The sequence below is a fragment of the Epinephelus fuscoguttatus genome, linkage group LG8 (assembly GCF_011397635.1).
Source record: "Epinephelus fuscoguttatus linkage group LG8, E.fuscoguttatus.final_Chr_v1".
NCBI classification, from domain to species: Eukaryota; Metazoa; Chordata; class Actinopteri; order Perciformes; family Serranidae; genus Epinephelus; species Epinephelus fuscoguttatus.
The window spans coordinates 23,624,702-23,649,648 of NC_064759.1; the positions used below are offsets into that span (position 1 = coordinate 23,624,702).

Genomic DNA, 24,947 nt, shown 5'->3' on the forward strand with positions numbered 1-24,947 from the left:
TCCATCTCATTCACCCTGTCTATATTGCTGTGATTTTTCCCTTCATAATGACCCCCAAGAGCCAGCAGGAGATTGGATGGCCTCCTATACATTGTGCATGTTGTGGCGAGGCATGACAAATTAGCACCCTGCAGAAATGCAGAATTTCTATGGATGTTTGTCTCATCGAAACAGCATGGCCATTTCCTGACTTGGCAAACAGAAGGCTCTGGTATAATGGAACATTCATAAGACGTTCAGGCAGGGACAGTTTCTCATCAGATCTACTGTCTTCTTTTGATGCAACAGTTTATCTCATTATTATTACACAATTTCATACTTTTTGAATATAGCTGGCTGTGCATCCCAGCTGGAAGCAGATGAAAGTAGGCTGTGTAATTAAGTGAACCATAGTACACTGTGTAATACGCCGTATTCTATGTTTAATTCTGAAGTTACTAGTAACAGTTTCTACCCGAGGCGCTTCATACTTGAATATTTTATTGTGGTCTTAACTTAATCGTATCATGTTTCGGTATTATCATATGCTGCCTTACTATAAATTTAAGATGTTAGATAACTTAGGGTGGTATTTACGTGACAACACCTGAACATAACACACACACACATTGGCTGTTTCAACCTCTCCCCTCGCTGGAAGCCTTGGACCTTCCGCCGCCAGCCTCCGCCTTGATTAAACACTGAAAATAAAATAAAAGAGGGAGACAAGTTTTCCTATTTTATTTTGTTATATTTCTCCTTCTCCCCTTGCTGGAAGCCTCGGACCTCCCGCCGCCCGCTCCCGTCTCAAACACGGAGGTCTCCCTCTCAGCGGAGCACCCACGGCGCACGCCCAGCCTGTTAAATAGCCTGTAACCACAACGTGAAAAGTGGACATGTCTGGGCAAAAGAGGACATTTGGTCAGCCTAAGATAACTTTTCACGTCACAGGCACAGATCTGTATAAATATCTAACATAGTCAGACACCAAATACACTCGTGCTTTCCATTTAGAAATGGGTAAAGAAACAAATACCTTTCACTAAAACCGACAACAGGTTCAGGTTAAATCAATCAGTGCCAGGAGCGTTCAGTATCTTGGTGGGTGGAGTCCCATGTGTGGGGGCAGTGTCCTTGATACAGCGGCCTTGGTTTCAGTTCCAGCATATGGCCCTTTGCTGCATGCAATCATCTCTCTCTCTTCTTCTTTCGCACTTAATCTGCCAATACGTGCCAAATGTTGTACCCAAGAGCGCACCTGGATGAGAAGCTGGGAAGCTGCCTGTGGAACTCTGTGCAGCCACCGGGTTCAGAAGGAGGTGTAAGTGCAGCAAGATGCCCTGAAGCCAAACAGACGCCGAAAATATCACTGCAGTGGCGATAGTTTCGGTCTATCTGGTCTTTTTTTTTGTTGTTGTAAGCAGCCAAGTGCAATTGCAGTTTGTCATTGTGTTTTTTAAATTACATACTTATTTAACATATTTGTCAGTGTCTAAACAGAGACTGAGAGACACGAGCAGCCACACACACACACACACACACACACACACACACAAGCAAGCATACAGACAGAGGCTCCATTCTATGTGCTTTTAGAAAAGAGCAGATGAGCAGAATCGGTTGTTAACTGCAGCTGGTTTAAAAACCAATTTTTTGTTATTACAGAAAGAGTAAAGTACCGAAAAAACACACCAGCACAGCTATCGGTTCAAATGTGAAGGGCACCCTACCTTACTTTAAACTTAGCTGACTTGTAATGTCATACTGTGTGTTTAATTTGAGCAGTAAAAAATATATAAATACCCTCAAATCTATTTGCAGCAGTGTCCTTTACTACAGCCAGGTTTCCTCTTTTCTTGGAGGAATTATTTGAAATGCTAGACGCAGGCAATTAAATGTGACTATTTTGCTTATCATCACCAGACTAAGCGCTCGGTGTCACTTGATCTACTTGCGTGACTAAAATATCCCATCAGCTGTGCTCATAATACAGTCGATATTCTCAGATAGATAAAGGGTGGTAATGAAAGAGTGACCTGGATATTAACAGAGGGGCTTTGTCGTTTTGTTATTTGCCTTTTAGAGAAGAGCTGAGCATCAGCAGGGGGATATTGTGGTTGAAAGACTTCATGACTTGTCATGCGCCACATATGTCTATGGAAGCCACATACTGTATTTTTATCTTTTGCACTTGTGCTTATATTTAGCGTAACCCCCGTCTGTTTTAACTGCTCAGCCGGTGACTCATTAAGAGTGTTTGCAACGGTGCTAATTTATTTTTTGATCTAACACACATATATTCTGGGTGTGGACAGGTCTCACTTTCCTCTCACATACATGGAGCATGCCCCAGCTGTATCAGCTCTCTCCAACTTATAAGTTTAGTAGCATGTTCTATGTTTAGTGAATCAACCAATAATAGATCACAGAGAGCTGCATGGTCCCATTTTTAAGATATTATACAAATGACGGAGGTATGTCGTCATCAAGTTATTGCGTATTAATTCCTCCAGTCCATTGCTCTGTAGCGTAGGACCTCATATCACCGCTTAAAGTTTCGCTTTTCTGTCATTTTCAGTATTATGTAACATAGCATGTGTCTCCACTCTTACTTTGGCCAAGGTGAAGCACAAAGTTGCTTACACTGCTATTCACGCCTTGAGTGAGGTAGTGTTTTCTCAGTGCCTGGATTTGCTATGCTAGAGTATTCCACCACCCACTAAATTGTGACATGAGGGGAAATCAGGTTGATGGCTTTACAGGATGTCTGAGGAATTTCGGTCATTCTTGGTAAAGCTAAGAAAAAGAGGAGAGCAGGAAAGAGCAGATGAGACCTACCTTTAATTTTGCATATCGTTTCAGCGTATGGCAGCAGTGTGTAAGTCTTTGATTGCTTTAACCCTTTCTAACTTTTGTACGCACCACTTACTTTATTTCACTTATTTGTTCCGTTCAAAGAGTCTGTCCAGATGAGGTTTGTGTGCTGTTAAATAAGAAAGTGGAGGAAAACACGTGTTTCTCTCTACACAGGAATGTTGTGTTTTCTACACTGATACTACAGAGAAAAAGAGAACAAAAAAAAAATACTGATATCATTTACCGATGAAGGACTGAAGCCATTTCCAGCCTTTCTAACATCTTCAATTCTCCGAGGAATGCTGTAATACAAGTCCTGAGCCGTGTGTATGAGAAGATTTGACCGTGAAGGTGTTGGAATTCACCCTGGTGTTCTCGAAACCACTCTTGAATTTGTTTAGCTGCGTGAATGGGGGCTTTGCCATCTCTTAACACACTGAGTGAACAATGCATCAAAAGGTGCACCTGGTCCTGTAAATACGCTTCATATTTCTTGGCGTTAACACGACTATGCGGAGCTAAAATCAGTTCTAATGCCTGGCATGAGATGACCACAGATCCACCATGCTGCTCTACATGTAGGAAAAGGGTGAAAACGACTTATCACACCATATTACTTTTTCCAGCATTCTCTGGTGCCAGAGTGTATGTCATTGCGCGTTAACCTTGGATACAGCCCTACAGTAAGTGATTTCCAAATGGTAGTACAGCTGTGAATATCATCTTTGCAAAGTTGATGACAGTTTTTGTTGGAAACTGCTAATTTTAAACGACACATTTAAGCGACTATCCTATTCAGTTTTCATCTATATCTCTCTAACTGAGGCAGCTTACATGCTTGGCTCATGACATCAGTATTTAGTTTTTTCCTATTAAATAATTTTAGATGTTTGGTGACAGATGTTAATTGCATTTTGGATGTACCTCTGCTGCTTGGTAAGTTCCTTCAATTATCAAACCTCTTGCTGTCACACACTGGTAATTGGCTTTCGACACGTGACTATGCTACCCTTTGTAGTTACCTTTATAAATGTAATTTAGTTACTTAGGAGGTAGCATCCTTTCATGCTGTGATCACAGTTTTGTATGCCCCAAGGCCACTTTCAGGTCTTCACCTTGTATACGGCAAAAACACAGGGTAAAAGTGGACATGTGGTCGTCGAGGAATGATGCAGTCCACAAATATGTCACCTTACTTTGTATCTGTAGCATTGCAGTGAAGAGGAATTCCCCTTCAAAATCTAATCAGTGGTGTCTGAGGTTTGGTTTGTGATGGACAGATGTGTATAAGAACAAATGAACAGACAAAAAATAATTCCCCCACCCCTGCATTTTACTTTAGGGACAAAACAATGCAACAACACAAAAATATGGGTCAGCGGAATCAGATGATTATGTCCCATGGCTCACAGTATTATAAGAGACCTCTATCTTGCTTCGGTCATATGAGCTAGTACAGCTGTTTGGAAAAGTTTGTGGTGTCCAGAGGGGAGACAATGGGACACCAAATTAGACTCCACACCCAGCATTGCTACGTAAAATCAGATTTGTAATAACTAATCTCTTAAAAGTGCTGTATGTGACTCTGGATAAAGAAAGCTGATTGTTGAGTCTCGTTCCAAGGTTTTCAAAAACTGATGCAGTCTAATTCCAAGGTCATCAAATACCGACACTTTGGGTTGGTGGTTCAGTCCGACTGCCAATATTGAGAACTGGTATTTGATGACCAGGGAATGAGACTCAGCAATCAACTATTTCTCTCCAGAATTACATACAGCACCTTTCAACATTTAAAATCACTTGAATTAGGACAATCTAAGTGACATTTTCATCAAGAGATAAAAGTTTGAAAAGCAAACAAATAACTGCTAGTAAGCAAATCGAAGGGACAAACATGTCCACAGCTTTGTAGCAAAGAACAGTGTGGTGCAAAGGCCGGTTTTGGCAGTAAAGCCTCCAACAATTGTGTTCACGCAAAGTGAATTCACATGTCCGTTTGCTTAGCTCCCTGGGACTTTATTGCTGTTGTCTGAGGTTTTGAACATGTCAGTAAGATGTAATGAATATGATGTTAGTGTTTTCTTTTAACTCATTTTATTGTTTGTTTGTTATACTGTTGTGGTCACAAATTGCTGGGGTGGACATATTTGGTATGTTTCCATGCAGTGAAGAATACATGAGGCTGTCATTTTCTCTTGATCTCTGTTGGATATTCTTACAAACAGTATAATCTTGTCAAACAAATATATATCTTTATTCTTTAACGATTATATTCTCATTTTCCCTGTCATTGTGTAATTTTCTGGTGTTTTGCCGTCCTGGGCATTCACATCAATGTGACAGGACGGACAAATTGACTGGACTCCCATTTTAGTTCATGTAACTGTGGCAGGGTATCTTTGTATTTGTTGTTTTTGGCTTTTTGGGGGTTGGCGCAGTAGGTCAGTGGTTGGGCTGTATTTACATCATATTGAATTAAGAGATTGAAAAGATTATGATGGTTATAATATGAAAATGTTCACCTTATTGAACATCCCAAGACGGTAATTTCCAATCATGTTATGTACAGACAGATTGTTACAGTACGCTGCACCCTGCCAGGGTTGTATAATCTGCAAAGTGGCATTACATTTGGGTTAAAATCCCTGAACACTGGACTTTGGTTTATGTGAGGTATCAATGTTCATAGATGTCATACACACAATATTATGCCTGTCATGATAATTTGGGTATTGTGTGATTGTACGATATAAAGACATGACCTTGATCATTTTGCCGCCCTCAATATTGCCGATGGGGTTTACATCAGGGTGTTTATTTACATCAGAATTTCACCGATGTTTTAGCCAACACAATGCCAGAATAAGCAGCAGGCTCTATAAGACTTGGAGCACTTGGACACTTTCAAGACGACACATCATAGCTTACTGGTAGCCTACAGCTGCACTTTTGGAGTGGGAGAGCTTGCCGACCCCTGGCAATAAGCCCCAATAAATTTATATGAACTCTCTTCTATATATTAACAGTTGTTAATTACTTTGTAAAAATTTTGGGTTTGATCCAAAGTCTGAGTGGTTCCTTTCTCTGTAGAGTCTGACTGGCCTCCGGGTGTTCATGTGGATCTCCTCTGGGAGCAGATATATGGGTCAGATGAATGGGAAACTCTAAACTATTCACAGGTGTGAATGTGGGTGTAACTGTGTTTCTCTGTCTGTGTTGAAGATGGACTAGCCACCTGTCCAGGGTGGTCTTCTTACTGGGTGCATTCTGGGACAGGCTCCAGCCCACCTCAACACTGAACAAGATCAGCGAATATAAAAAGGAATGGATGGATAATGTGTTTTTAAACACACAATGCTCTACGTCTAGATAAGCACAGTGTGTTTAATACAATAAATCTGCATTATAACTGTTAGCAGCTGGCTTTACATTGAATGAAAGGTTTGCAGATTTATCCCCCAGTATCAGTAAACAGAGGAGAAGGAAGCAGGCAAATGAAGAGTTTAAGGTCCATGGGTCAGACAGTCACCTGTGCCAGCTCTCTGCGTGGCAGTTTGGATAAACAGTGGAGGACTCAGTCTGACCTGACTGTCAAACACACTGACATGGATCACCTCAAACTCCAGTGAGCACTTCCAGCCTACTCTGTCGTTACCAACCCAACTGTAGCTCATCCCTCTGATGTTTTCAGGGTTATATCTTTTCTGCTTTTCTTTACTCAAATAGCAATGATATAATTTTTCACATTTTACTACTAAACAATACTTTACAGCAGCATGCACAGCTGTCAGATGATTATTTTTTGCTACTTGCTGGATACATTTGTATTCATATTTATGTTAGCTAATGTAAATACAAAGACAAGACTAAGGAGCAAACACACACCCGTTAAAACAAAAATCTCACCATGGATCTTCTAATTACAGTTGAGGGTTTGTTGGTTGGTGTGACAGAGTGGGCCACAGTGGCGCAATGAACCAGGCCTGCAGCTGTCACACACATCCACACACATGCAGACTTCACTTTTCTCCTCCTCGTTCCCCACTGATGTGGCCCAGTCAGCCCAGAGACAAATGGGCCCAGACATGGAAGACATTAAGACCAGCTAAAAACAACATGCTAAGTACAGACTCGCTCTCCCGCAATGCAAACACAAAGTGTTCACTCTGCTGCAATTATACACATTTTGACATGGACAGCAGGGGAGACAGTTTTCTTTATATTTATGTAAACGCTTGTTTCAGGGAAAGTCTAAGATGTAGAGACATTCTGTGGCTTCAAGTAGCTGTGTTAACATTAGGATGAAAGGGTAAAAAAACAAATTATCCAGGTCAAGGGTTAACCATGGAGATATGGAAGGGTAGAAATGAATGTTAGAAATAAAGTCTTGATACAGTGCATGGTCTACAGTCTTTCTGTTGATTGCATTCAGACTACACGAGGAAAGATGGGACACATGCAAGCCAGCCTTCCGGAATGAGTCTCTCGAGGAATGCTCCTGACACTTCTCCAGTTTCAGATCAGATTTTAAGTCTGTGACCTTTGTGAATATGGCTATTCTTATCACCTGAATTGTCTCTAAATCAGAGGTTGACATGATGTTGCAATTTGGTGGCTGCAGGCCACATTAAGCTGGTAATAGATCAGACAAGCTGGTCTCCATAATGCACTAAATCAAAAAGTAGAACTGCAGAATCCTGGCAGTCTGGATTAAACATTTGGTGAGATCTGCCCTGGCTGTCTCAATCAAAGCTATTTCAATCAGTCCTTTTAAGTGTTGGGAATAAGATGTGGGGGGCCAAGAGTTTGCTGACATGATTGGTAACAAATGACTTACTATTGCTCTGGGCTAGAGGGGGGGCTTCCCTCCCCCGTGGTTCTTCAAACATTGTGTATTTTCTTAAAAGAGACAAGTAGCTCTTGATGAGGCAGCCCAGCTCTAGGAGCTGTTGATATCAGAGAGTCAAAGGTCTCTGTTAAAGGCAGTAAAGCCAGTGGCAAGGACCTGGTCCTCTAATGAGAAAAACATATTTTTTTTCCTAAATTATGTGCTGAGCTTATTTGAATCAGAACCAGATGCTGATAGGTTGTTGGTTGTTTATATATTGGTGACACAATCAGTTTATAGTTCAAAGCGAGAGGATAATTTTTGACTTTTGTTTATTTACAATCATTTTTTTTTATATTTGACAGTATTTTTCCCACATAAATGCAAAGAATAAGACAGAGATTACGCCTGTTTTTTTTTGCCATTGAACTAAAGGACTTTGCACACCAAGTCCGTATTTTTCATCCAAAATTTTCAATGTTTAATTGATCTCACGTTGTGTCAATCACGTGTACACACAGACTTTGAAATGTGTGTTCGAAATTAAAGTTTTTGGAACAAGTACCACTTCCTGCATTATTCACATCCACCAAAAGCCTTTAGAGAGTTGTTTGACCAATAAGCAGTGACGAAAATGTGGCGTTACCTGCAGGACACAAACATCAGCAAAATGAGAGAGGAACAGGACAGAGGTGGACAGGGAGCCAGCAAGAAAAAGAAGTGAATATGTCCTTCTTGAAGTCTTCCATGACAAAGAGGAGGTAACGTTTGCCCATCCAGAATTGCACAACAGCAATGACAATGCTTACAGCACAATTGTACTGTATATTTATACAATATCATGTCATAACTTGGGTAGCTGCGGTGCCAAATGGAAGATGTTGGCAGAGAATTGTGACAGTGGACGGAAGCAAAGTGGAAAATGTGTCATTTTGCCTTGTGTATTGATTTTGGTTGGATGACAGATTAAAACATGAAAATGAAAAATACTGAGTTGGTGTGCAAAAGCCTCACATGTTGTAACATATTTCAGATGCAACGTAAGCTTTTCTGATGACAGTACATTAGAACAGTAAGTGGTGGTTTGTGGTTAAGAGTTTTGACTTTTATGAGGGCTTGAGACGATAATAAGTTGTTAACCAGTGGCTATTTATTATTCAGAGTCTATTTGTAAGATGAAAGTGACGTGGTGTATTATAGTACAGTTAACGAACCCTCTCTTCATCCGATCATGGAAAATGCAGAAAAGCGATAATAAAAAAAGATCAAATCCTCCCCACCCATGATCAAACATATCAACAAAAGTCCACTTGAAGGGGACTGAATGAAATAGCACAGCCATTACTCTGACATTGTAAACAAACATGTCTGTTTCCCCCTCTGGATGCCATTAGGAATGTTTCAATGTTTGTTTTAGTCATTGAGCAAAATGTGTTCTTTCTTCCTCTTCATACTTCAATAGTATGCAAATCATAGCATTCATTTACAAGCCGCCATTGTTCTCAGTCCAAACACAGCTTGTGTTTGTAAGTCTGTAATTGTGTGGTATATTCTGCTCTGCTTATCTAACCTCCTCTCTTTCTAATCATGTAATATTTAGAATATATAGAGGTTACGTTGTCCGCTGGTTAAATCCCGTGGCTTTTACAGAGAGTGCAAAGGCCGCTTTGAGGCCTTTATGGAATCCAGCTGGCTTGGTCCAGCATTTCCAAAGTTCCACATTTATCTGAACCAGATCAGAGCCAAGCGTAGTCCAGTCAGACACCCACTGCAGCCTTGAGAACAGCGAGGGTTTTTCGAAAACATGAACACATTTGTACAGATTAAACACTGGGATCACAGAGTTGTTTTCATTCCTGTATCTATTGTATACCTGCTGATAGTTTTACATGGCGAGGGAGGTTCCCCGGAATCTGCAAAAAGGCTCATTTTAAATCTCCTGAACAGTGAAATTTGATCTAAATCCGTGAAATTACACTATCCATTAAGCCTTTGATACAGCAGCTGGTTAATGTGACCCTAAATGCTGCACACACACACGATCCCATCTTGACTCCACCTATGGTAAAGTACTTACACTCTCAAACACTCCCCAGCAGGTGTGGCAAAGTTTTACGAGAACCTCACCCCTGCTCTGTAATAAAAAAAATTGCTGATCATGGTTGTCAGAAAATACCATCCTCTGAATGTGGGTCAAACCTATTTTAGGAGTATGATTTCTAATACAGGTCCTGTAAAATAAAGAGGAAAGACTTGGACACATTTAGGCTTACTAACCTTTACTGCAGTTATCTTCGGTCCAACAGCACTACACATAAACACAAAAAGTAGCAGGATAAAAAGATAAAAACATGCAGTGTCATGCGTATTCACTTACACATATCTAACTCTACTATGAAATACAGTATAAAGTGAAGATGTGTTAATGAGAGCATGTTTTTTGTCGAGTTCTTCCTGTCTTGTGCAGCAGCTCTCAGGAGCTTTCTGCTGTGATTGAGCCTAACCACTACCAGGTGTGCTTGAAAAGATTTTGGCGAAACTGGCACAGGGTCAAGACAAGGGTGGAAGCTGGAGGGGTGCGAAAGAGGGGGTGAGCAGCAGAGGAATGGAGTTTCTTAATGTGAAAACATCAAACGGGTTGAATCTGGTACCAGAGTGTTGGGCTAAGGTGTCTGAACTTGTTACGGTGCGAACGTGCAGGGCCGTTGCCTGTTGAAATCTTGTGTCACGCAGACCCAGAATGTCAACACACACTCACATGTACACGCACACACACTCAGCATTATTGCTTTTTCTTTGCCTTTTTGAGGGGGCGGAGGGCACTTGAGCAGGCGTATGTGTGGGTCGTGTAAAGCCATAAATATTATTTTCAAGATTTGGCTCATAAATCTGGCTGATTTTACGGGTAGGCCATGGTCAATCAAGATGAAAGACAAATTGGGTGAGTTCTAAGATTTACAATCCATCATGGGTCTGTATACAACAAGCCCAGTGGGGCAAAGAAAAAAAGAGAAGTTCTCCCAACTATGAAATCCACTGTTTTGAAAGGCATCAGGGCTACACCCACAGCCTCATGCAAACCATACCGCAAAGGTATGTGTGGTCGTGCACCATGCAAGAGAGTCCAAACCAGCCAGCTTTTGTTGCTTATCTGAGCCAAGTTATTTTGTGTTAAACAATTGTTGTTCAGTGGATTTGTTCTAGGATTGGGCATCACTATGTGTACAACAACACAGTGCTGCCAGTTTGGGGAAATAGGAGGGTTTCTGACAATAAACTTCATTATTATCAAAGTAAATACAGCAGTAAGTTTCCAAAACTAAGCCTCACTGGAAATTACCGTAAATTAAATCAGTTGAGATATTGTATTGAAAGATATAATATGCAGGATTGTAGATTACTCTCCCAGATTGACTCTCGTTGGTGTTTCACCTCACTGTATTTGCATATTTTCAGCACTGAGTCACTTAGATGCCTGCTGCTTACGGTCTGGCACCTGGTCGCCCAAACTCACCTGAGCACTGTGAAGTTATACGCTCATAAATGTCCCCCAAACAAAAAATACTACCGCAAAAATACACTTTGACACACTTCTAGTGCGTCAAAAGTCATGAGAGGGATGACGTCTGAGTCTATACATTGATTTTTAGGAAAATCCTGCATTGTATACCTTTTACTTAGATTGAGAAAAATAAGGGTCAAATAATACATTCAAAAGTGACACATACGACATGTATGTACTCCATGTTTTCACTTCCATATCTGCCAACGCACATCAGCAGATACCAGTATGCAAGCCAATATTAGCCAGTCAGTATTTTGGGCTTTACTTTCTGGGGGAAGGGGGTGACATACCAACACCACAATGTCATTACATTGACCAAAATTATGCAAGAGCCTTTTTTTTCCACATTTGTGTCTCCATAGATATAGATCCAGCCATGCGTAAATCTCACCCCCTGCTGCGCTGAGAGCAAGGTCCTTCTCTCTCTTTTTTTCTCCTCTGGCTTTATTACTCTGGCCTCCCGTCTTGTTGGGATAGTTAAACCTGTTAACTCTACTTCTCAAACACAGTAAAGCTTGGGGAAAAAAAATACCAGACAGAGACCTCTAGAGGTTAGGATGGTAAAGACAGCCAGTTTACACAGACTAGTTATGATCTATAACCAAAGTATAACTAGGTTGCTGACACTTTAAAAGCTACAAGACATTTTATTTGCTATTTTTGTCGAGGTTTTATTGAATGATTTCTTTCTTTTTTTTTTTTTACTGCAACATGTTCCCAGTCCCACATTTCAGTACTTTTCCTTGCGAAGACTGCCAGGAATCTCTTACCTCTATCATCCTGGGAGACACACAAACACTCATGTGATAAAGCACTCACACACACATACTTGGAAGTCCTGCAGAGAATAATGGAGACTCGGTGCCAGTGGATAAAATACAGTAATAAGATAATAAACACCGTATTTTAGAGTGTGTCAGTCGTGTGAGCGTGGCTGTTTTAGCCATTAGTGTTGGAATCTACTCTAATTTGTTATTAGCTGGGTAATAAGAAAATAGCTCAGCTAAACATTTCACTCTGTCTTGTCATGCTTGACAGTCTTCATGCACTTAGGAGCAGATTGCATTAATCTGGAATTAGTCTTTGAATATCTCTCCCACTTGTTGGAGTAACAAGAGGTGCCATATATCCACCCCATCCTTTTCCTACAAAATAAATGTTATGGAAACTCTCTTATCCCTTATCCTCCCTAAATAATGTGAGTGTTGAGGCTGGGCACACCTCTTGTCATCCTCATACCACAAATATCTTTTCATTACTTTAAGGTATGTTTTGTTGACATTGTTTTTTATAGCTTTGGATCATAGTCTTGGCCCATGCCTCTGCCTTTTTTTTCCATCGCACGCTCTGTAATATGATGGCTGGCTTTGGCTAAATAAGGTAAGAAAACACTTAGCATTCTTTCTTGCCAAAAGACGGCTGATCCTCTGTAGTGCTGCGAGCCAAAACGCCTTTTTATCCTATCAGAAATTGAGGGTGCTTTAGGCGTGCCAGCCAATCCCTCTCCACCTTGACACTGTCATGCTATAGGGATGCATGACTGGCGCTTAATGGTGGTTTTCAGAATTCTCTTCGTTTGATTTAGACTGCCAGGGCATGTTTTCTGAAAGCCAGGTATGTCTCTCTTAGAAGTGGGCAGCAGTTGCCAGTTAAGCAGACTTTCTCCTGTCTCACTTTTCATTGAAGCAGTAATTTTCCCCTTTGTTTTGTATTGATGATATGGGGTTTGTTTAATTTTCCAAGCAGGCGTATTTTTCAAAATAGTCATTCTGGGAAGACATTTGTTAGGTTGTCAAACTCAGAAAATAATATTGAAAGCACCAGAGCTCTGTTTCTTGTTTTAACTGTAGCAGATGGTTTTGTTGTTCTTTTTCAGTTCAAGTTTTCCCTTTATAACCAAGAGAAACAAGATTTGCTAGTTGTAGAAAATTGTCCTAAATATTCTGTGACTCACAGTTAATTTAGGGAACTCATGCTTTTAGAGACATTACCTAAGAGAAGGTGCTGGAACATGGAGAGGCTGTGGATTGGTGGGTCACGGATCATGTGAGTGCAATGCATCAGACCAAAGTAGCTGGAGCAAAGACAACACCTATGTGCTGCTGTGCTGAAACTAAACAAGAATGGCATAATAAACAAAGCTATTTGCAGCACACTGATAGAAAATATTATCGCGTCCTCTGACATGACAGGGAAGCCTAGTAAACACTGTATGCTAACAATGATGGGAATACTACATGCACAATGGGGCTTACACATTTTCATCAGTCATTTCACAGCACAAACACCCTCTTGCTTAGCTGTGGGTCTGATCAAATGTTGTGTCCCCTATTAAGTTACCTGATGCATTAATCATCATCATCACTCTCCTAATCAATCATCAACACTACACAGCAGAGAGTAGTGATAAAAATGCCTGCTTACCTTTCTTTTTATGTGTCCAAAACAGCCCACAGAACATCCATAGGGCCCACTGTGCTAGCATCGCTGCTACTAGCAATGCATTTGCTGTGCGCTGCTATTATCTACTGGACTTACTGGTTTAAAGAAATGCAACACATTTGTTTTTGTTTAGGAGATTTTACCAGTTTCTCCCTTGTTTTTGAGGATATCCTAATGAATTGCAGTAATGTTAGATCATGAGCACAAAACTCACACACTTCAGGTGTGATTGACCGAGAACCGAGAGGTCCCTGATCCTGTTTCGGCAGGATCTGGCACAAATGAAGCCCTGCTCTAATCTGTTTCTCATCAGAACAACTGCACACTAAACTCAGCAATAATGGTGTATTAGCTCATTTAGGATTATGCATGGGAAAAAGCTCTTGCTTTCCTACACATAGTTGAACAGAATCGTTTGGAAAATGCAGTAGATATCCTCACACATGACAGATGAATGATGAGGAAGAGGCCCAGCGTATTGCTGAAAAATGTAGACAAGGAGCCTGCTGCAATGTACTGGCCCATCTCTTGTTGATTTTCCTTAGGTAACATGAGATCACAAAGGGCACTCCTATCTATCAGAGGGGGTATTATTGTATTTTATCTCAAATTTGTGGAGTCGCTCTGTATCTCCTTTCATCATGATACGGATTAATGTCTGCTGTGTGTGTGCGAGTGTGTCTGAGTTTGATGGATTTGAGCTCTCCTCTCCGAGACAGGCCCGGTGTGGTACAGTGATCCAGGGTACTGTTTTACCGCATTTATTCAGACCAGTCCAAATATGTCGGGGGTGCTATGAGGCCCAGTGTCGCTGGAGAAAAATGACAGTTGACCCTGGCCATTAAGGTGACAGGGAGGATGACATGCTTGAATATTTCAGATATGGCTCATTTTTTTCTGAGCACTGTACTGCAAAGAGAAACAAGCATTGTGTTTGTGTTAAGGTTTAGCAATGGATATCACTTTTTCATGACAGAAGGTGAAATAAAGTGTTGAGCAACAGTGCTTTTCTAACATCCACCACCAGTTTGTACAAGTCAGTCAGGTCCACAAGGAAAAAAAAAAACATTTTTACTATGCCAACAGGCGGTTGTTGACTGTAGTCATTTGGCTTGCCAAGCAAATATTAAATCCTTATCTGCCAGCGCAAACATGAGTGAGAAATTTCTGATATGATCCATGAGGAATAAAACAGCGAACACATCAGTCATTTGGCATTGTTAAGTAGGATTTTGGAGAGTGGGCAGTCAGTCATGTTGATTGCGAATTTGTTCCAGTTGGGCAAACAGGTTGGCCCCAGAGGACAAACCATGTCTTTCAGTCCTTTGACTGTCTGTGCCAAGCATGGATTATATTCATTTCAATGACAGCTCAGCCTATCCAAACAAAACACCTCCTCGACAACAGAGATAATTAACGATTAAAGACGAAACTCCTCTGATCCACAAGAAAATAAGTCAGCAGTTTGGATAGGACTGCACATCTCGTGCTTGATATGTACAATGTCAGATATGTCTAACATAAGCATGAATATCCTCTCTAATGACAGTATGCCTTTCATATAAGTCCATTGTATCTTGCCTCTTGGGTTGTCTGTAATAGTGCTGACTTGACCTCTCTCCAGGCTCTGCCGCCTGTCAGCAGTCAGCTCACACTTCACACCCAGCTTGGCATAGCAAAGCCAGTGCCAAGGTGCAAAAATCTGACATGACAGGGCTCTCGTGCGAGACCAGGATCAAGTAACTTATGTTTATGATCACAAATTGCTGCAGGGTATCCTATGTGCCCCAGTTTATGTCCACGATATCAATTAAAGCTGGACAGCGTTTTATTGAAGCTCATTCCTCATTGTTGCCGCATTCATAAGAGATCATCTCACTATGTAGATTTTCAAGGCCAGATCCAAAAGGGAAAGTTCACACACACACACACACACACACACACACACACACACACACACACACACACACACTAAAGTTCAACTCATGCAAGAGCTTGTTTGATGATTGTACTGTAGGTAACGTGTGTGCTGGTCTGATTGTGGCTCTGGATCAAAGATAATGACATAAAGTTCGCACAGCCAAGAAATGAGTGGTGTTTGAAGATATTGCACAGTATGTGGGAGAAACAGAGCTTGGTCTTTTTGTTGTTTCTATCTTCATAACTCTGTGAGGATTATCCATACTTGTACAATCCTCTGCTCCATTTTGCTCATGCATACTTTATTTCTGAAAAATGTTGAGCCCTGCTCTTAGAGGTTTTCAGTGCAAGCCTCATTGTGTGCAGTAACCAGTTAGATCAGCTTCCATATGCTCTCAAATGTAGTGAATACTGCATGTTCCCTTTGCAAGATGTTTGTCATATGCATAGTGAAATACGTTTTATCTCCTGCCAGGCACTGATGTGAAAACTGCGTATCTCCAAAAGGTTAACTTTTCATGGGCAACAACAACAGGACTGTCTTCAGCTGTGTGACTTTGTCCAGTGGGGTTTTATGGTGTGTGTATCCTAAAAAATTTTGCTCATGTCGTAAAGAAACACTTATTCGTTAAATTGATGTGAACATTTTTTTGAAACTCCAAATCTGGAGACTTCTCATTCTTATCAAATGTGTTTTTAAGTGTCCATCTGTCTGTGACTGGTGGAAGTAATTACCTCGGGTCATTATGGGTTTGGAGCAACACTGATGACAAGGGGCTGCTCTCATTAGAATGGATATCAGGTTAACTAGATCGTGTCTTTACTGAAACCACTGACAGACAGGTGCCAGAGGTCCTCCTCCTCCTCACTGATGAGGAAACATATTTTGTCACGAAAGAAATTATAAATAAATAAATGTTTTTAAAGGGAATTGGAAGGAAACTGCAACTTATGCATAAACTTTGTTTTTGACAGCAAGACTCTCAGATGGGAGAGCTTTTTTCCATCTCTTTTCCATTAAGTACAGTCGCAGTGTGGCCAGGACTGAAATGAGATGGTGTACTGTCACAGATGTGTGTGCTCCCACATCGGTCTGCTTCCTATTCCTAGAGCAGAATCTGAAATAGATGTGGTCTCAGCACAACTGTGTTTATTGGACAGAGTTTGCACTGGTGCATTTCCCCACGTGTCAGGTTGTTAAGAATAGGAGGGGAGCGAAGTCAGAAGCAGCGAGAGCCAAGAGGAGTGAGAGAGGAAGAGGGGGATGAAGTGGGTTAGGGGAGAGTCATCGAGGTCATTGGCGAGAATATTTTCCAACTCTACCACTTTAGAAAGAAAAGAAAACTTTTAAAATTCTCAATTAATTGCAGTACATGAAGTGAAACGTTTTTGATTTTAAGGATCATAAAGTCTGAATAGAGAAAAGCTCTTGGTTTTGTGGGCCTGCTTTTTATAGATAAAAAGATAAAAATCCCCACATAAAAAATGAGCGATGTGTGTGCAGATGTGATAGTAGACGAATATATCGACTGAGATTTAAAATCTTACTCTTTAAGCATCTGGTCCTGCATGTATATGGCTGTTTTTACTGCAGTAAGAAAAGCTGTTTGGCCGAAGCAGCTGCCAAGCAACACATGGGGAATGACCTCGACCCACCCTCCTTCCAAACTCGTATATGGAGATTATTAGGGGAGCATTCACCTGCAGAGTCACTGAAATAATACTAACGACCAGCAGTTACCATAACTTTAGTGTGACTTGTTTAATTGTGTTACAACTGTCCTTGTCACCACCCCCAATCAGACCCCACTTCAACTGTCGATCCCTTAGTTTATATCTGTGTCAGGCTTTTGTCTAGTCTGCTGAATGGGTACATGCCTTTACCCTGCTCTCCGCTCCACTAACTATCTGTGTCAGTGGTGGCGAGTGTGAGGAAACCCTGCTGAGGAGGTGAAAGGGGGGCAGTTGGCTACAAAAAAAAAGGCGAGGGAAGAAAAGGGGGTATTTACTGGGGAGGGGGTGTAGTGAGGGTCACCCCACCTGGTAGCTAAGGAATGACTCATTAGACAGGCAGGCACTAATGAAAGATTTGTCTGTCCTCACATTGGCCTTGCTGTCATGTCTCTCCTCGTCTGGAATTCTGCAGATTCCACCCTCGCTTTCCTCTACTGTTTCTCTTTGACAGCGTCAGATAGCATCTTGACGACTGGTTAGCGCACAGTTTATTGAAGAGACTTACCAGGAGATAATTAGCCTGCGATGCCCTTTAAGTGCTCTGCGGAACATTTTCAACCTCTCACGAATAATGAAAAGACGTACAGGGCTAAACAGTAGTACTCTGCTCTAAACTAACCACTCCAAGCTAAAAGACAAATGCCACTGCTGCCTTCCAGAAGAATTATTGTGACTGACAAAAACATAAACTTTAACTGAAAGCCCTATGTAAACACATCAATAAACACAACAATCCAATTTCCCTATTTCCACAGAGGGACAATGAGTGCTGTTGAGCTCTGCGGGGCGGGTTTTGTGTTTATTGGAACTAAGCGGTGGTATGCCTTGGTATCAAATGTCTCTGCTAGGATAGAGTGTCGCAGCCCAGAAACCTGATCTCCTCACTGCTCCCGTGGGATTTTAGACACCGTGCTCTCTGCGCGGTGTGCAGAGGAAGTCCAGGTACAACATCCGTGAAGGAAATCGAATCAAAATAGATTAGCATAGTTTATTTGCATGCTCCTAACACTGTCATTAACATAGGTGAAAGGACGTGTGTTCAGACATATCTTATTGTGAGCTCTACATGGAAATGATCTATATATTAATGCTAGCAAAACATACAAAGGCAGCACACATTTGACCTGAAGTTTTTGCAGCCCTGCACACTATGTTAACTCTTTTCTCATCACTAGATTAAGCCCGGATTTATTAGTTATTTGATGATTCTGATCTTGTCCCATGCCTTAGCTGTGCGTCTGCTTAGAGATTTTCACGCCCCGTGGGTCCATCCGGGCCTTCCTGTGAGGCCTGCTCCCAATGACAGAGGCTTCTGTAGTGTGTGTGGCCCGACTCAGTTTTCACTAATCTAAACCATCATCTCCATATGTCTTCCATCACAACTTCCAAAGCATTTGAATAAACTCCAGGCAACAGGAACAAATTAATTAATGGCCTTATTCCTCTGTGCAGTTTGTAAACTGTGTGCAGTCTGTGTGTGCATAGTCTTTCCTGTGAGCAGTTCATGTTCATGTACACACACATTGTCCTTGTAATTGTCTTTATCTACTTTTTGGTTGCACTGAAAACCCAGACACGTTGAAAGTGATCTCATTCTTACCTGCATTCCCGCCTAATGATTTCCACCCGAATGCTTTTATTGACCTATCGTTCACCTTATGTTTTTGTTCAAGGAGAAAGGGATAAAACAAGCACATGAAACTCCAGTCCACAAAGTAGCGCGTTACAAGCTGATGCACATGTTGGGAGGTCTTCAGTCTTAATTACTTGTGTTTTCTCTTCATAAATGTTGGACCAGGTTTCCCTTACAGAGTGAGAAAGGAGAAGAGGAAAAAATGAGAAGGAAGCAGTGTTGATGTTGTTGTGCTGCTGTGTTTCGTGACTGCAGAGGGCCATTACGCATACTGTAAACTCAAGGGTTTCTCATGAAAATACCAGAAGACAAAAATGAAAGATGGGTCCCTTTATCCTTACACATGGCAGGCAGTGATGTGGCGGTGCTGGCACACACAAGACTGTGGTCTCCCAGATGGCTACAGTTTGCCTGAGCTTAGTCTGACCGCCGTCACCTCTCACAGAGTCTGTGGCCTTTACTGACCAGTGGAACAGGCTCTCTGAGACAGGGCTAAATGCAGACATGGGCTGGGCGCTGGCATGGGACTGAAGTCCACTCTTAAGGTCCAGCTTTGACCAGACCAGAACTTTGCAGCACACACTGACCTCTATTCCTGCAACACAAAAATACATCCAACCCAGAATCCACCTGTAGTCTCTGAAGTTTCTCCAGGAAGGAGAGTTAATTACCATTACACCCCATTCTACTCCGAGCTGAGCTTTAACCATGCTTGTGGGAGTGAGTGGGTGAGTGGAAATTGAGTAATTAGTGGTTCCATGACCAAAATAAAGCTTTGGTATTAAGCAGGTCAAATGTTGGGATACTTTTTCTTTTTCCTACCTCCTTCAAAGAAGCTCTCATGGACGAATTCACAAAGAGTGGATTGCGGTTGCTGATAGCAACATGAATTGTGAATCACTTGAAACCGCTGTCTGCCCGGTCTCAAGGTCCAAGTCACAAAAAGTATTGCATTGATGATATTACAGTCCAAATACGCCCATAAAGGTTTGCAGCTGGGTACAATTTGGCCTTTTTTGCATGTGACAAAGTATAAATTTTGCCTTTGTGCCAAGAACAGACAAAAAGAAAACGGAAAATTTCAGACTGCTACAGCTCCCGACCAACGAGACTGTATTTGGGAATACGCCAGTCTTTCAGTGCTGCTAGTGTTTTCAAATGCTCACTGTCAGACTGTAAAAGAACATGGGCATGACACAACTTATTAATGCCCTCAAGTTACCACCAACTCTGCGAAGATGCTAATATAAAATGAACTTTGTTCATTGGACTGTTTTTGCAGTGAAGCTCAGTCATCCTTTGCGGATGCTTTGAGAGTGACGCAGTTTCTATTTGTCTTACTCGTGCAAGTTTAGCAAAACTGTGTGCCCCACAACTGTCTTATGTTAACTTTCTAGTTGTGGATGTTTCCCTGTTTTTTTCCCAGTAGCAAATCCTCCATGGTCTCATACAGTTAATGATTTCTTTTAAACCTCAGCATCTCTTCATCCCACACATAAAAGCTGTTCATCTGATTGTGCATTGTAAGACAGTTTTATAGACAATCACCAATTTGATGCTACAAAGATCCTCCCCTTCTTCTTCTTGTCTGTCAGCTCCACTCCTGAAAGCAAACACAGTGTAATTTACAGCGGTGTGTGTGTGGGGTTGTCCTGCCCAGTGGGGTCTTTGTGGGTTTCCTGGCTGTGCTTTGGATGTGGTTTATGTGTTCCGCCTGCGGTGCGGAGCATGAGCAGTGGTAGTCATCCTTTTCATTTTATGGCACTTTCTGGAAACAAAGGCATGCAAGCAGATGAGTAACTGAGCATGTTAGATACACAGATGCAGATGGAAAACGAGCAAGGTTAATGGCTTTATTGGCAAACTTCTTTTTTTGCTTGTCAAATAATTTGTTAGCTGTCCAGCAGCGAGTGGTGGGGACAGGGCTTGGGTACAGATTGGCACGTGGAGATAAATAAAAAGTGACCTATGACTCACATGAAACGGCATCACTGGAATGTGCTGGCACTGACACAGAGAATCAGAAGGTGTCTGAAGCAGCACAAGACAGATTTACTTCTAAAAGTTGTCCTCTCAGCAGTAGCACAACCATGCACAAAGTCCTAGCCCATCTGAGTATACCAGGCCCCACAGCAGGTCTTCCTCTCCGAGGTAGTTGAGCACATTCCTGATGATTATAGAAATTCCACTCCTGCCTTTATGATTGTTATAATTATGAGACCATTACATCCCTGTAGCTATCCCAGCTGAGAAAACGTGACTGTGTGTTGCAATTTAAGAGGCGAAAACAGCTGCTCCCTATGGTACATTAATATGAGGTATCAAAAACACTTTCGCTTTGTTGAGTCATTTCCCCGTCAGGTTCTTGTCAGTAAAAGCCTGAGGGGAATGTAAAAATGACAGGAAAAATGGGGCTGCTTGTCCTCAGCTGCACTTGAACATTTTTTTAAGTTTCAGCATGTCTTGTTTTGTGGTATGAAGACTAATAAGCAACATTGCTCTTAAGTGTAAACTCCTGTTGACATTAAAAGGGAATATTACATCAGTCTGAAGGTCAGGCTGTGGAAAGCTGCAAGTGCCCAGAATGTTCTAAGTGCCCAAACTTTTTGCTATCTGTCATATCTTTCTTTGTTCTTCTTGCCCTCGCTTTGTCTTGGCCCAGTAATAAATCCATGACACATGTAGTGAGCTATTGAGTTTGAAGTTTCAGGTAAATATGACTATGAGAGATGGAGTTCCCAAACATTTCCTCTGAATAAACGTGTACCAAAGTTCTTTTCCCCAAGAGGGTAATGCAGAGGGCCCATACTTTTGGGTGCATATCTGTGCCAAACGGTATGGAACTAATCTCCACTGAGCTATTTCTCATTAGAGATGGGCCTCTGGGAGGTGCATCGGTGTGTGGACTGCAGACAGGGACAGGGAGAAACTGTGTTCCTGCAGATGGGCTTCATTTAGTGTTTGGCAGAAATAACTTTCTGACAGTTTTATTGAGGTGAATGGCAGTGGAACTCTGCATGGAAGAATTTTCTCTGCCATGCTGTTGCTGATTCACACACACACACACACACACACACACACACACACACACACACACACACACACACACACACGAAACATGCTCCTGGGATTTACTCAAACTAAGTGGCAGGCCAGGTGCTGATGCATCACGGCTGTAGTGCTGTGCTGTGATCCTGGCATCACTGGTTGTTCAGCAGTGCTTGGTGTAATTTGTCTGTCGACCGATTAATATACAATGTCACTAAGAAAGTGCAATTATGACTTTAAAGAGAAAGAGAGCGTGCTGATTCAAGGCATGAGTTGAAGTAGCACAACAAATCAAGTTTGCTTTGTAAGGTGAAGGTGCGATGAGTAACCAGAATATCTTCCTGTGGCTTTCCGCTCCAGTGATCAGAGAGCTTGTCTGTTTAGAGATCCTTAATCTGAACTCTGAGTCATCTTCCTGAGGCACAGGGCGATGGATGTGGCCTTACCTTGACCTGCAGGGGAGTGTGCACTAGTTAAAAAGCTCTGGCTACTTTTTACATAATGTAGAATCGACCACAGGCTTGAGCTCAGACTAAATATATAAATCTGTATATAATATCAGAAGAATTAAAGACAAAGATGCAACCACAACAACATGTCACTCTTGAGAGGAGAGTTAAAAGATGTTGCCAAATTGGCAAACCTGACATGCACAGGCTAGGAGTTCCAAAGCTGGGGGGCCTGAGCCGAAAAGACCCGGTCACAGTTCCTTCCTGTTATTTATAAAGACACAAATCACCAACATTGCACAGCTTCCTCTCTAATACCTCTGGACTTGCAGAGATTTATTCCTTGTGGATGTTGTTGCCAGTAACTGGCTGGGACTCTTCCGTAAAAGACCAATACTCATCTGCTCATCATGCATCTGAGCCATGTACGGCACTGAGTGTACAAGACATTGAAAGCTCAGCTGCACTCGTACCAAATACCATCAGAGTCATAAATTAGAAACAAGACATCTTCTAAAGATAAGGGGCTCTGCTGGAACTGGGCTGAGATGTGTTTGATTGCACTGTGCAACCTCATCAAACAGGAGCCTTTTAACCACATCTAGCTTAGTCCCAGGTTGTATACATTACAAAATCACCTGCAATGTCTTGTTTGTCTCAAGTAGAATGGGTTACACCAATAATATATGTGTTGTCATTGAACATGCATGGCAGCAAATATTAGCCTAGTAATGTAATACAGAAATTTAAACCATATTTTGACTCATTTAGCATTATTATGACGGGCTGGGACTTGTTGAGAATTGTTATTAAGTGAGTGTTATTAATAAATAGCTTGCTGACAAATGAAAATGTCCTTTTCACAGAGAGGTTGGATTTCCTGATGTTGCATGCTAGTTGTCTCAGTGGGCCTCTATATACAAGCTGTCATTACGTCTGAAGTTTTATGTGTGTTGTGCAAATGTTGTGTGTTCTGAAAAGGCACGTCATTCGAGTACACACTCCGTCTGGTTTCTACAAGTAGCCCGTGTTGTGCCCACAGAACTGGCAACACATCCTGTTTCTGTCTCGCTCTCAGTTCATCAGCTAAAGGGACAATAATGAATAGAGGTTTGTTGCTCTGAATCCCAAGCATATGCTCTCATTTGTGTGTGTTTCTCACACTTGTGAATAGAAGTAGTGTCAGCTGTTTGTGAAGACGAGGAGCTCATGGGCACAGATCATTTGTGTGTTTATGTGTACGAGGGGTGCATATGTTGTGTGTGCTTATTCGCCTTTCTCAGTTGCATGTTTCGAGTATCCAAGTCCTACCTAAAAACACATGCATCAGCTGTGATAAATCCTGCCCATCCGGTCAGGACTGCAACAGCTGCAGTGGTGCAACAAACAGACTGCAGCCACATTGTAAAGAGCTTTATGTAGGGGTGGGTGCGTGTGAGAGAGGGAGAGAGAAACAAACTGTTTTCATGCGTGTTTGTGTACATGCCAGTCTCCTGTCTGATCCTTGCTGACTAAGACATGTCATGCCTTCGAGCAATGAACGATCAAAGGCAGACTGAAGGACATTTTGCATCCAAATAAAAAGAAAACACTGAGAGAGAAGCAGCTAGTGCCTGTACTGAATTGTTCTGCACTGCACTGTATTGTACTGTATGCTGCTGTATCTGCACAGCAGCAAGAGGCAGGTTTTGCTGAGTCAGAGAGAGTTCACACAGCAGTGATGAGTGAGCTACAAGGATTGAGCTCAACGCTGCCACTCCCTGGCAGCCTCTGCAGACTGCACACGGGGTGAAGGATTGTCAGTGTAGTTGCAGGAGATGTTCGCCTCCATCACAAGCATCTGTCATCCATCATACCTCTCCTCTAATGCTCTGTGGTGTTTCCATAACTGATTAATGGGTGTATTGTTCCTTAGCCGTTGTGGTGGCTATTGGCTTAAGTTTCTGCCTTTGACTTTGTATTATGCTAAGCTACAGATATGGCTTTGTCAGCAGGAAACATCCACTGTTCACTAACTCTCCACAGATGTGCTCTGAGTTGCTCCTACTGTTCTGTTGCTCTCACTATTACTCTTGCAGGACATTTTTCACATTTAGCTTCTCGGGATAATTACTGCCAATGATGTGTGCATGACGCAGACCCAAGGAAGTGATTTTGAGGCAGATATTTGTAGTTCATTATGTCTGATGCAAGCGATACACTAAAACACAAGTAGATAGGCACTTTATTTTTCAAGAAAAGTCAAAATGAGTCTCTTGTCCATATATTTTATTCACTATTGTATGACAACATAATAGAAAGATACCACGTGTGTGACTGTCAGCTGATATTTCCATTCTTTTCCTTTCCTCTCTCCACGCAGAAAAACTCTACAACTCAACTGGACGGGAGCTACGGAGAGCCCTCTTTTCCCTCAAGCAGATTTTTCAGGTAATCATATCTGTCTCTTAGCTTTTGCTGGATCCTTAATAAACATATTTTTAAAATCTCCAG

At 41.8% G+C, this 24,947-nt stretch overlaps 1 protein-coding gene across 3 annotated transcripts in view; it reads left to right on the forward strand.

Annotated features, from left to right (window-relative positions):
- Window positions 1-24,947, forward strand: part of fhod3b (formin homology 2 domain containing 3b) — a 102,675-nt gene that overhangs the window by 34,272 nt on the left and 43,456 nt on the right. For all 3 annotated transcript variants that reach the window (XM_049584989.1, XM_049584991.1, XM_049584990.1), the window contains exon 4: window positions 24,817-24,884. In XM_049584989.1, the coding sequence (XP_049440946.1) occupies window positions 24,817-24,884 (68 nt within the window). The remainder of the gene's footprint in view (window positions 1-24,816; window positions 24,885-24,947) is intronic.